The sequence below is a fragment of the Morone saxatilis genome, unplaced genomic scaffold, assembly GCF_004916995.1.
Source record: "Morone saxatilis isolate NCDOM2014 unplaced genomic scaffold, NCSU_SB_2.0 Contig17, whole genome shotgun sequence".
Taxonomy (NCBI): Eukaryota; Metazoa; Chordata; class Actinopteri; family Moronidae; genus Morone; species Morone saxatilis.
The window spans coordinates 23446383-23460591 of record NW_023339729.1 but is presented as its reverse complement, the minus strand read 5'-3'; the positions used below and the strand labels follow the sequence as shown (position 1 = coordinate 23460591).

Genomic DNA, 14209 nt, shown 5'->3' with positions numbered 1-14209 from the left:
ACCACACCTGGCTGTGTTATCACTGTTTGCAGGTACAGAGAATTGTGTCGTTACCTGCGAGTCGTCCAGACTGATGATCCCAACCTGTGAGTGTTCAAATAACCACAAATATTTAACAGACTGAACTGAGCTTCCCTTTCTTACAGTTTTCCCTGTAAGAAACATCTGCCTCACAAGTTATTAGAGATGTTATTGGACACATTGACGGGGTTAAACCACCAAAAAAGAAAACATGGAGATGTAGAGAAAGGCCACGGAGCTCAGTGAGGAGGTGGCGTCTGGACGATGCATTAGACCCGAGATCTTGACTAAAATATGAAGCTCAAAACCATGACGCAGTTTATGGCCGGTTAAATAAATATCTAATTTGCGGAAGAGCCAGAAAGTGAATTTTGAACACAGATTGTAAGTACTGTAATTATTCATGATCAATAATGTTACTAAAGCTAGATTATGTGATATAGACTCTATTACAGTTCATTTACAGTGAATGTGAAACCCCCTTATTCTATTTCTGCTTTAACGTCTCTCAACTATCGGCTGTGTGGTTTGAAAATGAAGTAGCCAGATGTTTTCCCAAAGTAACTTTCATTAAGTATTTACCATTCAGCTTGATCAAAGTTCATATTTAATACCGGGATCAACGGCCTTAAAACATGTATAACCAAATCGATTGCCCCTAATTTGAATCAATCAGATACGTTCCCTGGGCAGTTTAAAAAAATATTTGAAATCTTTGCCTGAAAAGAGGAAGAAAAAATCTAAATGTTCCTCTGTTTCAGTTTCCATCATTTAAAATTGCTTCCTGTGACCAGCTCGGTTTTTGTAGAGGGGAGCTGCTAAAGCACATTTTAAAATGACTGATATTTACATACCCCTGATTTAAAAGAAAGTAATTATTACAGCTAAAACATTTCAAAATAAATAATGAATGCATACATGTATCTATTATTTAGTCCTGGTTGGTGACATGAAGTTGTTGACTGGCTGCATTTGTCTTGTTTCTCCGGTAGCCTCCAGCAAGTACGAGACCTCATCCCTTTCTTCATGTGCATGGAGGGAGACTTTACGACAGCTCTGCACAGTTTGTTCACCTCAGTGAACGCGCCCGCCTCCCGCTTCACTCCACCTCTCTTCCATTTTTATCTCTCCATCTTTGAAACAGCAACAGCGCCAAAGCTGGTGGTTAGTCAGCCAGCACAGCTCTGCTATTCGAAAGCAGCGTGGGAGCCAATTAAAGGTCAGACATAGATGGATTATAGGTTTTCACTTATAACACCTTTTTTAAAAATACAGATTTTAATATAAAGAGTCAAACTCTCTGCTCTCTGTAGGTGCTGTGCCGCTACCGCGTGATGTGCAGGTGAAGTTTGCTCTCAGGGTTCAGAAGTGCTGCTCTGCTGTCTTTACTGATGTAAGTCTACAACACTCATCGATGTTCAGTTTCACAACAAATCGAACTGTAAAGAACGTCATTATTAAAATCAGACTTGTACAGACTTTTTGTAGCCTTAAAAACACACTTTGATTGATTTTATTTGTGGATTATCAGACACAGGAAAGAAAGGACAAAAAAAAATAGAAAGTGAAAAGGTTTATTTCTAACATGGTCCCAAAATGTTGGAGCTTGCAGCTATTTAAAAAAAAACTTATCAGACTTGTACAGGCCCTTAAAAACAGACTACTGTAATAGTTTTCTGTCTTGTCTTCCTCAGAGGATTGTGGGGCAGAAACAATTTGTTAAACTTTACATCACCGCACTGACTAACAGGAAACACTAGAATTGATGTTAAACATGCTGTTTAACAACGGTGAATGTGTTGTGAGATGTTTGAATTGTGTTTGGCTGGTCACACATTTTACCTGTGTGCATTTTGTGACAAAGTGATTGTGAATTGATTCCCCCCCCCACTATGTGTATGAACTGTGCTCTGTAAATACAAATTTGCCTTGTTTAGTGTGTGATTGTACGTCTGATACCTTTCTGCTCCAGTCTCAGTGTTGGACCACTTTACTCGCAGTCGTCAACGCACCTCGTGGTTTACTCACCGCTATACCAGCACCGAGCCCACAGTTTCTACACGTATGTATTAACTCTCTATTAAAAGCTCTTTTGTATATACACTGCATATATAATCTTCCATCTGTTTTTCTTGGGAGTTATTTTAATTCTGTATTTTCTTCAGGAAGCAAAGGATGCTGTAAATTCGATACTGCCCAAGGACCACTGGACGAACATGCATATCCCTCGATTCTTTCAAGAGGTACGTATGTTATGATCTACACATGTACACTCAAACCCAGGGCTGTTACAAGCGGGTAAGGTCATCCTGTGTTTAATATATGTGTGTTTGTGTTTACAGGTGTACCCAGATCAGGCCTTGTTGCTGTTGGTAACAGGGGCTTTAGGTTTAAGAATCATAAATTCTGCTCTGAGTCCAGCCCTCCCTGTGCTCAGTACGTTTAAGGTAATGGCCTGTTCTTCACTCACATCCTGTTTTTAGACATTTAGTCCACAGTTTCCATGTTTCCATAACACCTTGTATACTTCTATGGCTGAAATAACATGAATGACCTCTCATGGGAGAAGAAGAGTGGCTCATTATTCATTTTATGAATATGTGTGGAGGAGCCACAAGGCTGAAATGAGGACTTAAAGATTTTATTCAATAACATTTCTGTGTCTCTCAGGAGAATGTGTGGGCTCTCGAGTGGCTGTGGGACAGTTTGTCCTCCAGTGCAGAACGCTTCAGCTCCTTCCTACAGGAGGTCACACAGGAGTTGGAAAACACAACAGGTGTGTGGGCATCGTCTCTTCATCATCCTTAAAATGAGCTGTTATCAGTAGGACAACACTCAGAAATGCTCTAAATTATTCACAGTGGTGGACAAAGTATTCAGATCTTTTACAGAAGTAAAAGTACCAATACAACAGTGTAAAATACTGTTATAAGTAAAGGTACTGCATTCATAATCCTACTTATGTACAGAGGTATATAGTTATATAATCATATTGATAATACTGATGCATCAATGTATGAGCAGCATTTTAACGTAGCTGGTCGAGTTGCAGCTAGTTTTAGCTACTTTATATTGAGTTGGATAGTTTGGTCCAGTGGTTCCCACCCCAGGGGTCGGGTCCCCGCCAAACAATCACAATATAAATCTGTGGAGTTGTGAGATAATTAATAGAAACTAAATTCTGATAAAGTCGCAAATAAAGCAACAATATGTCGTTTTTTAAGCTTATCATGTGTTTTTATCTAACTAAACCTGTCAAATAAATTAAGTGTGGAGTCAAAAGTACAATATTTTATTATAAACTGTACTTAGGTAAAGAACTTTAATATATACTTAGTTACTTTCCACCACTGATTTATTTAAGGTGTTTTGGATTCATTGTTTCTCACCATGGAGTCCAGCAACAGGAAAAAACACTAAGAGCATTATTTCAGCTTAATTTCCTGTTTCAATGAATTAAGTTATTTGCTTAACTGCACCGACTTGCCAACCCAGTTCCTGTGGTTAAACAAGAACTGGTAAAGTTTCTGTTTCTCTGTCAGAAGAAGAACTCTCTGTAGCTCGTGTCTGAACAAACAAATCCAACAGTGGTGCGTCCTCTCTCTACCTGAGTCACATTCAGTTAGTCTTTTCTTCAGTTATATAATTTTTTGGATCAAGTAACTACCAACTTATCAACATTTAGGTAAATATAATCGTATCTGCAGATACCGATTTGCAACAGGAACAGGAGCTGTAGCCAGTGGAAATTACTTTAACTATTAATCAGTTATATAAATAGTTCATTAATTTTCTTTCTATCAACTGATAAATTAATTGTTTCAGCTCTACGTTTATCTCAGTTATTGTAATTAAAGAGTCTGTCTTAGAAATGTCATTCACATTAAATTCAAGTTATAAAAATGACATCTATTCCACTTGACATTTAATAATAATAGTAATCCTCACATCTACCAGAGATCATTGTTTAATGTAATTAAACTACTGACAGTGTGAATTAAACCCAAATGTAATGGATCTGGTGTTATATTGTCAATGCACACAATTTGAATCCTTACTCGGTCAACTCTGTCACTTCACTTGTGATGTCCATGTACGTCCTTGTGCATGCTTATGGTGAAAAACTCTTCACTGTATCTGTGAATGAAGATGAAACTCTTGTGTACAGAAACTATCTGCTTTGATGTACGACACAGCCACAACACACAGTGTGTCTTTGTTTCTGTGTCTCTGTCAGATGGGGATAATTTGCTACCCTTTCTTCGCACCCCTGTACCCCCTCAGTCTTCTTTAATGGAGAACCAGTGAGTCATATTTAATTTATAACTTGCTGCAACAAAAGAAGAAAAGTTTGAGCTAGAAAAGTTCACATTAGAGTTTCTATTTTCCTTTAGTATCTGGGTCTGATCTTGTTTTCTGTGAGCTCTCCTGATGTGGCGGTGATGGTGCACCTACTCTGCGGTGATTCTTCAGTGTGACCTGAACGTTACGATGCTGATTTAACCTCCTGTTTCCTCCCGTAGGCAGTCCAGAGGCTGTTAGGCTCTACTTCTCCCAAGTGTTGCAATGTCAGCTGTAAGTCCGCTAACTTTCTTTTTTTTTGGTTTATTTAGAATCAGCTTTTAAAGAATCTATAGTCTCTTTCTTTCGAACAATGGGTAACAAATATTTTTCTTTCAAAGTTAACTGTTAATTAAGGCACCTTGTGGATGTTTCCCTGTCATTAAAATACATCATGTGAAACATTTAGGCCTTACAAATATGTTGAATACAATATAATGCTCATTAACAGCTGTAAAACAGATTTGTCTTCATGTTATTAATGACTATAAATTATCCGGCCCATTCAAATTAATGCAAAAACTACAACAAAAACGATGTTATTATACAGACCAACTTCCTCTCAGCGCCCCCGACTCTGACTTTCCGGCTGTGAAGGCTCGCCCAGGCAATAAATCATCAGGCAGCACTTGAACATTGTGTAATGAATGTGCTCACACAGTGACATCGTGGATAAACCTCCCAAATCTCAGCCTGAGGAAGAATCCCCATGGCCATACTTCAGCACAAACATGACACTGATAAACTCCACCGACAAAACCTTTTTTATTTCCCATTAATAGGGTTGTTCTGTGTTTTTGGTTTATGTATTACTGTTACAACGGGGCACCTTATGCAATAAACTCAACTGAGTGGCTTTTTTTTTTCCATATATATAATTTTATATCATGTACATTCAATCAAATATAGTTAATTTGATCCCTTTTTTTTTTTCCTAAAGTAGTTTAAAATATGTTTTCTAAGGAGCTTTAGTTAACCAAACTGGAGATTTCCCCTATAGTAGGGTAGCTTTGCTGTACTTCACATTGAGAGAACAGGTAGATTGTTCCTAATTGTTGTGTAAATGTGTCATAACAGTATTTTCTTCCTCCCCTCAGGGCTGATTCTGTCTCGCATTAAACGCAAAAAAACAACCAAACTGTAAGTGTCTCAAGATGAATGATGAATTCATTTAAAACATTTGATATTAAGCCCTAAACAAAAGCTTCCAACAGCTAGCATGTGTTAAAATACACTTTTCTTTTTTCTTTCCTTGGTGGTTGTAGCTGACGTCCATTCTGATGTTCCTGGTGGAGGTCGCAGCACTCTTTCCTCTACACTGGGTTGAGTACCGTGGAGAGCTGGATGAATGAATGTGTGTGTCTGAATTTTCATGGACAAAGCAGATGTCAATACACAGATGAAGAGACTTCCTCATTGTTGTATCTATTAATTACATTATAGAGACACTTTATGTTGCTTCATTCATTCATTCATTCATTCATTCATTCATTCAAGGACTTGATCGGTATTTATTCAGCATGTGGAAGGTCTAAACTGGAAGTTTAACTCTGCACTATAGGATTTTTAATTTTAACAGAGTGGTGTTTGTGTTCTTCCTGGAAATACTTTATATCCACTGTTATAAAATGCTCATATGAGTCAATTATGTAATGTTGAATAAACTATACTATTTTATAAAGTGGTTTGCCCACGCTATAAAAATAAAGTGTGGGTTGGTCTGGATTTTTGCATTATTGCTTTGATTAAATCAGAATCCCAATGTAAAAAAAGTGACTTTATTTTTAGAGAAAATGTGCACACACTAAAATCGGCTCATATTTGCATCAACAGAGTAACAAACATTAAAGTACAGTAAAACGAGCCTGTTGCCTGTGATATTGGAAGTCGACTGAGGGGGAGTGGTTGTCTTTTCCCATCAATTGATTTTGACTTTCTTCATGAATTTGTGAAATTAAAGTAAAAAAATCTAAAAAGAACTCAACAGTTTACAATCATTGAAAACGTGAAAATGTTTTAAGAGTGCAGTCATATTAAAATGGTTTACAGCTGGCAGAAACCCTGAGAGGTTAAAGGTGTGTTTTTAAAAGTAAATAATTACCAGTCCATGTAGCTCTTGACCACCACGATCCACAAACTACAAGCAACAAAACCATGTCAGGTCTTATTTTCCTCTCCTTACATGATACAGTGTTCATATGTGGCTCAAATATCTTAAAAGTTCACATGTGATCCAGTAATAAGTCATTTTAAAAACCTCACACACACATAAAAAAAAATAAAAAAAAGTCCAGCACTTCAGCTGTAAAGGCTGCCAGCATGTGTGAGTCACCAGTGCATTTGTGTCCAGTAATCCAGAGATACACAACCTACAGCATCATGGAGTAAAAATCATGCACACACACACACACTAACATTTAACACTGCAGATAAAAACATATAAGTGTGATTCTTCGTGTTTTAACAAGTTCACACAGGCAGAGAACTTAACTCTGCATCAATCAATATTCTAGAGAAATCAGTGCATCTAGTGCATTGTTTTTGTTCATCCAGTGTTCATGTTGCATACGTGTTTTTGTGCAGGTGCGCAGAACAGTAAGAGAATCTTAAAACCGGTGGTCCACGTCCTGCGTGGTGCTGTTTGATCAGGTCAGACAGGAAGTTCATCACTTTCAAATCGCTCTCACTGCTGCAGAATCCTCGAGTGGACAGGGACTCGTCTTTCTCTGCAGCGTCCTTCCCTCCAGCGGTCTTTGGACGTTGATGAGCACGATTGAACGTGTACAGCAGAGCCTGGTTGGCCAGCGCGGTCAGGCAGCTCTCCAGGTGCAGCAGGTAGGTGATGCCTCGGCTGATGCCAGTGTGAGGGTCGGCCAGTCTGCTGATGAGCGAGCCGGAGTATGGCGGACAGTGCAGCGTCCTCTGGTCCAGGTCCAACAGGGCCAAGTAACGACTGTAGCGAGTCAGAGAGTGAATAATGATGGCCGAAGAGCTGGAGTGCGATCTGTCAGTGTCAGAACAGAACAGAGTGAATTAGTTTTCATTTGCTCTTACTACTTACTGCTTTATGCATAAATGGTTGGTTATTTACACGAGCAGATATGGGGCAATATAAGGATTCATTTGTGTTTGTGTGTCTGCTGTAGTTCAATACGCTCTGTTTTGGTCTCCACCACCAGCTCCTGAGGGAAAGATCTGGCTCTTTAACTGCTAATTGCTTATGATAGTATGTCTGCTGTTTGGTGCTGAGCAGGTCGCATACTGTCAGAATATTAAAGCTTTCACTGACAACAGCTGACTGCTGGTGGAAATGATGACGATCAGAGCAGTGAGTGAACCACCACCTTAAAAGACACTAAAATAGATCTGAGGGGGACTGTGGAGGTAGTGACAGCTTTCACATTACACATAATAATTCCACCCTTTGTCAATATAAAAATACCTATTAGAGCAGTAAACATACAAAACAGTAGCCCTGCAGTTAGCTGAAATTTTCCCCCTGAATATGAGAGGTGTTCATTTAACACTTTTGATGCCATAGTTTGTAGTAGTTGTTGCATTAAGTGACTTTCAGTCAGCCTTGGTAAATCTCTACTTTTTCTTTCTTGTTTTGGTATGTTATTTTCTAAAACCGTTTAGGACATTAAAGGACCAGTGTTTACGAATTAGTGGAATCTAGTGTGTAATGTAGTTGAGATTGCAACTCCCTTACTTCACAACCATGTGAAGGAGAAACTACAGTGGCTGTGAAACGCCTACAGTATTCAACATGGCGGACTCCACTCCACGGAAGGTGAAGCAACGCAATCTTCACATCAAACTGGTGTGGGAGATAAATGTTTTAGATGGGGTAGTAAATGTATTTAGTTTGTTTAGGGGGTTAGTGATTTTTATGGTAGGATGATGTCTGGTAAGAATCAGTTCACATCACACGGTCAGATCAAAGAAACATTTGGGTTGAAGCTCTAAAACCTTTGCATGTGATTTACAGCGGTACTGTTAATAAGTCACCAGGGGGTTCTTGGAAGTACTGGATGGTATTTAAGGGAGATCATTCTGGAAGTAGAGAGAGAACATCTATGCTGAGGTCTTCTCTCCATCCTGCATGAATAAAGGGACTTGATTCATCACACTGGGTTCGTAATTCTTCAGAGAACTAGCAACTCTCAATATTTTGGAAGAATTTCTCCTACACTGGTATTGACTGCTTGGATACTAAGTGTAAAGTATTTCTGTTATTCTCTGTACAGCCAGTTTACAAAGGCTCAGTTAAATAAAAGGAAGCAATCAAGAAAATATAATAGGGCATCTCAACATAAAAATAGTTTTGTAATGAAACAAAAACAACTTGTAGTACCTGTGTATTCCTATCAGCCTCCAGGTGAGCAGGTCGGCCAGTTGAAGCGGCGTCGTCAAACACGCCATGACAGCATTTCCATCAGGACCAGGAACAGGCAGGAAGAGGCTCAGAGCGTCCACCAGTTTTCTGACCAAACTCTCGTCTCCTCCGATGACAACCAGCGGCCGGCCGCTCAGGAGACAAAACACAGCATGCTGGGAGAACGAGTTCTGTTTGAGGAACCTGAGGGCTCGGAGTCCAGCCTTCCTCCTCCTCCTCCTCTTATCCAAGCGGGTGCTGCTGTGGATATTTAGAGAGGGAGAGGGCGTGTCTGTGGATCCAGTGAAGCTGGCGCAGTCAGACGCCTCGTCCACACTCAGCAGCCTGAGAGGAGCGCAGGGCGGAGACCACCGCTCAACCTCAGCCAGGGCAACAGGAGGGGCGAAGTTCACATGAAGGTCAGGCACCGACTGCACCGTCGGATAGACCGCAGACCACTGAGGCGTCGACTCCACTGCTTCTTCAACTAATAACAGAACAACAGTTTTACTATGTGTAAATACAGATATGTTACAACCTGGGGGTTATTGTTGCAGCTTTGTCCCTCATTTCTGTCAGTAATAATTACATTTTACTGAGATTCTTATATGCAGCAACACCAACAGGGGAAAAACATGAGCAGTCAGAGGATCAGACTGTTGTTCACTGACTGGCTGCTGTCATCAGCTGCCACTCAAGTTGAACTACTCATTCACTATTTGTACTAAACATTCTTCAAAATTTGCCAAATTAGAGTGGAGTCTTAAATTGTGTTTAAAAAAAGTTTCACACATTGTAACAGATGTACTACCTTTCAGAAGTCTGGACGTCTTCTCAGGTTTGTCTTCATGGACTTGATTGCTCTTCAAACACTCAGTGACCTGCTCCTCTCTGATTATAACCTCACCACCGGCAGTCATTTGCTTTATGGATTCTTCTCTGTCAGCACGACCGTCACCTTCCTGAACAGGCCCTCCTTTTACGTCCTCACTCACTGAAGTCAATGTGTTCAACGTCTTCCCCTCTTTGTGGACATTGTCAGATTCACACTGTATCTCATTCTCATTCTCAAAGCCGTTACTCAGAGATTGGCGCTCTGCTTCTTCCTCCGTGATGGCAGTGAGGTCGTCAGGAAAGATGGACTCGGTCGTACTGAGTACCTCGATGCTGTCCTCGCTGTTGGCTCGCCTGGCGTACGCTCGCACGCGTCTAGAGCCTGCCTCTACTGCAGCTCGTCTGTAAGACGTGTCCATCATCCCAACCTGTGTTTCTGTTGAAGAGAAGGATCTGTCAGCTGGTCCGGTTGTGAGAAGCCATATACTGTTATTAATGTGATTAATCTGTGAGATTCTTTTTTTTTAATTAATAAATCATTTAATCTAAATGTCACAAAATAGAGAATAATGTGCATCACAACTGTTTGACTAATTGAGGATTAATCAGTTATGAAAATAGTGGTTTGCCGCTTTTCTATCAATCTATTAACTAACTAATCATGTCGGAACTCTACTGGATTCAGCTAACAAACACTGACATTACAAGCTCTGGTGGTTCATTTTGCACTATTAGTTATTTATTTTATTTTCAATGTAGATTTTTTTTTAAATTGTTAGTCTGTGAAATGTGTGAACAAAGGGATCATTTTTTGGCCGCCACCAGCCCCCAAACCCAAAGATATTCAACTCAAATCATCATCCTATAGTTTCATACCTCTGCTGTCAGATCCAGCGACGTCATGCTGCGACCGATAAGACTTCTCCGTCCCGAGCACTTCAATGCTGTCGCCACTGCTTACACTTCCTGTCATCTCTGTGGCAACATTGGGGTCAGGGGTCACTGTTCCACCTTCTCCTGCCTCCATTTTGATCGGGATCTCCTCCACACAGGAGAAAAATGACTCCAGGCTCATTGGTTCTGACTGAAACATCTCGCCACCGCTCTTACTCCCTGTCGCCCTCTGTAGCTCTGCCTCTGTGCTCTCTTTCTCCTCCTCGTCTCCATCCTCTGGGCTCCACAGCTCAAACAGGAAGTTAATGAGCGTAAGCCTCTTGGACAATGAACGCGTGACGCGAGTAGTGCGCAGTACGCTCCTGTCGCCTCGTAGGCGCCGCTCCGTGTCAGCGAGCTGCTCCTTCATCAGTGACAGGAAGTAGGTGTTGCAAAGCTCCTGCAGAGTTTTCAGACGGTGCTCAGACCTGCAGGAGGTGGAGGTGGAGAGAGAGGGACAGGGCTCAGGAGGCGGTAACACACTCGGATCAGTGAGGGAGTCAGCTGGGTCGTACGGCAGGAAGTCGGGCTGTTTCAGCTTCCTGTTTGGGTACGAGGTGACCTGGCGGAGAAGATCTCTGTGATTTAAGATTGAACGCTCCACAGCTTCAAGCTCATCAGCTTTTTCTCCCACCTCTGTGAACCCGTTTGCCGTCTTCGAATGTTCTGTCTCCTGGAGCAGAGTCAACCGTGTGTACCTGGAACAGTCAGAGAGGGTTATATTTAGTCAGCAGGTAGAGAGTAACTTCAGCAGGTTGAAAAGCAGTGTTTCACCTCTGACCACATCCAGCATCACTGACGGCTGCGGTCAGAAGTGTGCTCTGTTGAACTTGCAACCACAACAAACAGGGTTGTCACTGGCTCCTGGAGTACACTTGTATGTCACTACAGCAAGGTGAGACATGAAACCACAGTAGGTCAGGCAATATTGTCCGACTTTTGTAACCCGGTATATACAAGGTCCACGCAGACATCCAAAATCTAAGACTGCGTGGGCCAGATGTGGGGTCACGTCCATATACACAGACTGCCAGTGTAGTAAAAACAGAACTGTGTGCACGTCTGCATCTGTTTGGGAGTTTATCAGGGCCTTTATTTTAGTGACATCAGTACTGAAAAGATTAGTCAGTTATTAAATTATTGGACTACCTGAAAATGAATCAACTATTTTGATGTTAAAAGGCTGAATGTGTAACATTTAGGTAGAAATGGACTATAATATCTGCAACTACACTGCTAGATGCCACTAAATCCTACACACTGGTCCTTTAATTTACATTTTAAAGTTATTTATCGAGTAAAATTTCCAAATATTCTCTGGTTAAAGCTTCTAAAATGTAAACATTGCCTGCTTTTCTCTGTTTTATGTGAATTTTATGTGAAATTTGAAGATGTCTCCTTAAGCTCAGGCAAACTGTGATTGGCAATTTTCATTATTATTTTATATAGCCCAAACATTCATTAATCTTAAAAGTAATAAAGAGATTAATCATAATAAAATGATCATCGTCATGCTTCTCACAGGCTGGGCTTGAGAAAGAGGTGGGCTCTTATCGTGAACACAGTAAACAGGACCCATTTTGAAGGCAGGCAGCAGTGTGAGTGGACCACTGGTGTGTTAATACGTCGCAGAGCCCAACCAATAAGGAATTTTTAATGCCAATATCAGAGTTTGAGAAAAAAAATGACGGTAATGATATGGGCTAATATTAGTTTTTGAAACATAATCGTAGCATAAGCATTTCTATTAGTCCCAAACATTGTGTTTGCATTCCTGTTCTGCAGTTTCTTGTTACTTAATTGGCTGATGTTCTTCTATTTGAATATATATCTGTACTATGTTAATATCATCCAAGTAGTCAGCCATTCCCTCTGACTTTGGGATTGCTGCAGCCTAAAAATGACTTTTAAGGCTGCATCTTCACAACTAGAAACAAGGAAGTAAATCTGGTGACCTTTTGCATAGGAAACTACAATGATTAGTCAAATTTGAAGAAATGTTCTGCAATTCAAGTCGCAAAGAATTCACTGCAATTGGTTGAATTTGCATTCATTGTGACAACATTGCGGCTTCCTGGAGGAACCAGGCAGTGGTTGGTGCTGATGTATCAGTCAGGCTCTAATACATAGGTACATAAATATTCTTATTTCAACAAAGCACATCCTGATCTTACTCGAGCTCTTGTAATTTTCTCTGCAGCTCCATAGAAAACGCTTGTCTGTTTCCCGTCTTGAGGCTGTCGGAGGCCTGAGAGAAGCACGTCGACAGTTCAGAGTAGTTCTCCATCAGCTTCGCCTGGTCCGAGCACACGTACGCCATGCAGAAAGGACGCACCATACCCCTGGCTTCCAGGTCATACAGGGTCATGTGGTGAACATATGCAAACGCATCCTCCCCTGAATCTCCCAGAATCACTCTGGAGTCCTCGCTGAAGTTGAGGCGGGGGCCGGGGCACACAGGAGGGACGTGGGCCGGGCCGGACGCCTGGTAGTCCACAGACATGATGCGAACTGAGAAGTGATTGAGGTCAAACGATCCGATGACTCTTTGGTCATCTGGTATCGTCAGCACAGGTTTGGGTCCCACCTGGAAACATTATATTATTTTAGTTTATAAAACATCAGAAAGTGTTGAAACATTCCTACTGCAGGCTTTCATCACTCAAGATGCCTGATTAACTTATTAATTGTCATTTTTAGAGCATAAACACCAAACTCTCCTCCATTGTTAGGATTTGCTGTTTCTCTCTGTTAATAATTATAATTGTAAACTGAAGCTCTCTGAGGTTTTGTACTGTTGATCAGATAAATAAGAAAGAAAATTTTCTTACATTTTATAGACAAAACAATTAATCAGTTCATTTGGGAAAAATCCGGAAAAATCAATAATGAAAATAATCATTTAGTTGCAGCTCTACTCTACATTCATCACATAATGAAACAGATGGGGTAATGACATGCAACAAAGGTCCCCAGCTGGACACGAACATATTGAAAGGATCAGTGTGCTGGATTTAGTGGCGTCTAGCTGTGAGGTTTCCGTTTGCAACTAACTGAACACAGCTGACGTCTTTATCTGATGACCTGGGAATGAGAAGTGAAGTGTAGCGTCTGTGCATATAAACGACCCATTCTAAGGAAAAATATCACAATTGATTGACAACTGAGATGATTTAAGACTAATGAAAACATACCTATGAATATTATATTTAATTTCTGCCAATAGATCCTCCTAAATGTCACACACTGTTACACACTGGACCTAAAAACTATGAGAGTTTTTCTGTATATCATTGTAAACATTAACATTAAAATGTCATTTTAGTTGATATTGATAATAATTAAACATTTTTAATGGCGTATTTTTAAGACCAGGTGGAGAACCAATGATTTTAGTAATCCTAGGACTGGAAAAAGATTCCAGTAAGGTAAGTCATCATATGCAATACAATAAATGTTGTTTACCTGTTGAATTGTCCCTGTAATACAATCTATGTTGGTAAAACTACCCCCCCCCCCTTAATAATAATTAGTGAACACAAAAGTTATATATAACCATCCTGTTGACAGGATGTTATGACAGAGAGATAATTTGGATCCTCTGCTTAGAAACATAATAATATTTGTGATTGTTTTAATTACTGTCTCGGGGTGCACAATTACCGTTTCTGTCCACCGGCCAAATGGCTAGTGAATGTTTTA

General features: G+C 40.4%; 2 protein-coding genes across 4 annotated transcripts in view; one reads left to right on the top strand and one right to left on the bottom strand.

Annotated features, from left to right (window-relative positions):
• The window catches only part of zgc:112980 (uncharacterized protein LOC503706 homolog), a gene marked incomplete in the record, with an annotated part of 10024 nt that extends 3382 nt beyond the window's left edge, over positions 1 to 6642 (top strand). Inside the window, 11 exon segments of the mRNA XM_035660724.1 lie at positions 33 to 86; positions 1014 to 1240; positions 1335 to 1414; positions 1994 to 2083; positions 2187 to 2264; positions 2364 to 2468; positions 2692 to 2797; positions 4259 to 4325; positions 4545 to 4596; positions 5460 to 5502; positions 5628 to 6642. Of these exon segments, the coding sequence (XP_035516617.1) occupies positions 33 to 86; positions 1014 to 1240; positions 1335 to 1414; positions 1994 to 2083; positions 2187 to 2264; positions 2364 to 2468; positions 2692 to 2797; positions 4259 to 4325; positions 4545 to 4563 (826 nt within the window).
• smcr8b (Smith-Magenis syndrome chromosome region, candidate 8b) overlaps positions 6127 to 14209 on the bottom strand; it is a 10298-nt gene continuing 2215 nt past the window's right edge. For all 3 annotated transcript variants that reach the window (XM_035660721.1, XM_035660722.1, XM_035660723.1), the window contains 5 exons: positions 12682 to 13094; positions 10451 to 11205; positions 9552 to 10010; positions 8720 to 9227; positions 6127 to 7366 (listed from right to left, as the gene is read on the bottom strand). In XM_035660721.1, the coding sequence (XP_035516614.1) occupies positions 6919 to 7366; positions 8720 to 9227; positions 9552 to 10010; positions 10451 to 11205; positions 12682 to 13094 (2583 nt within the window). In that variant the 3' untranslated portion in view covers positions 6127 to 6918. The remainder of the gene's footprint in view (positions 7367 to 8719; positions 9228 to 9551; positions 10011 to 10450; positions 11206 to 12681; positions 13095 to 14209) is intronic.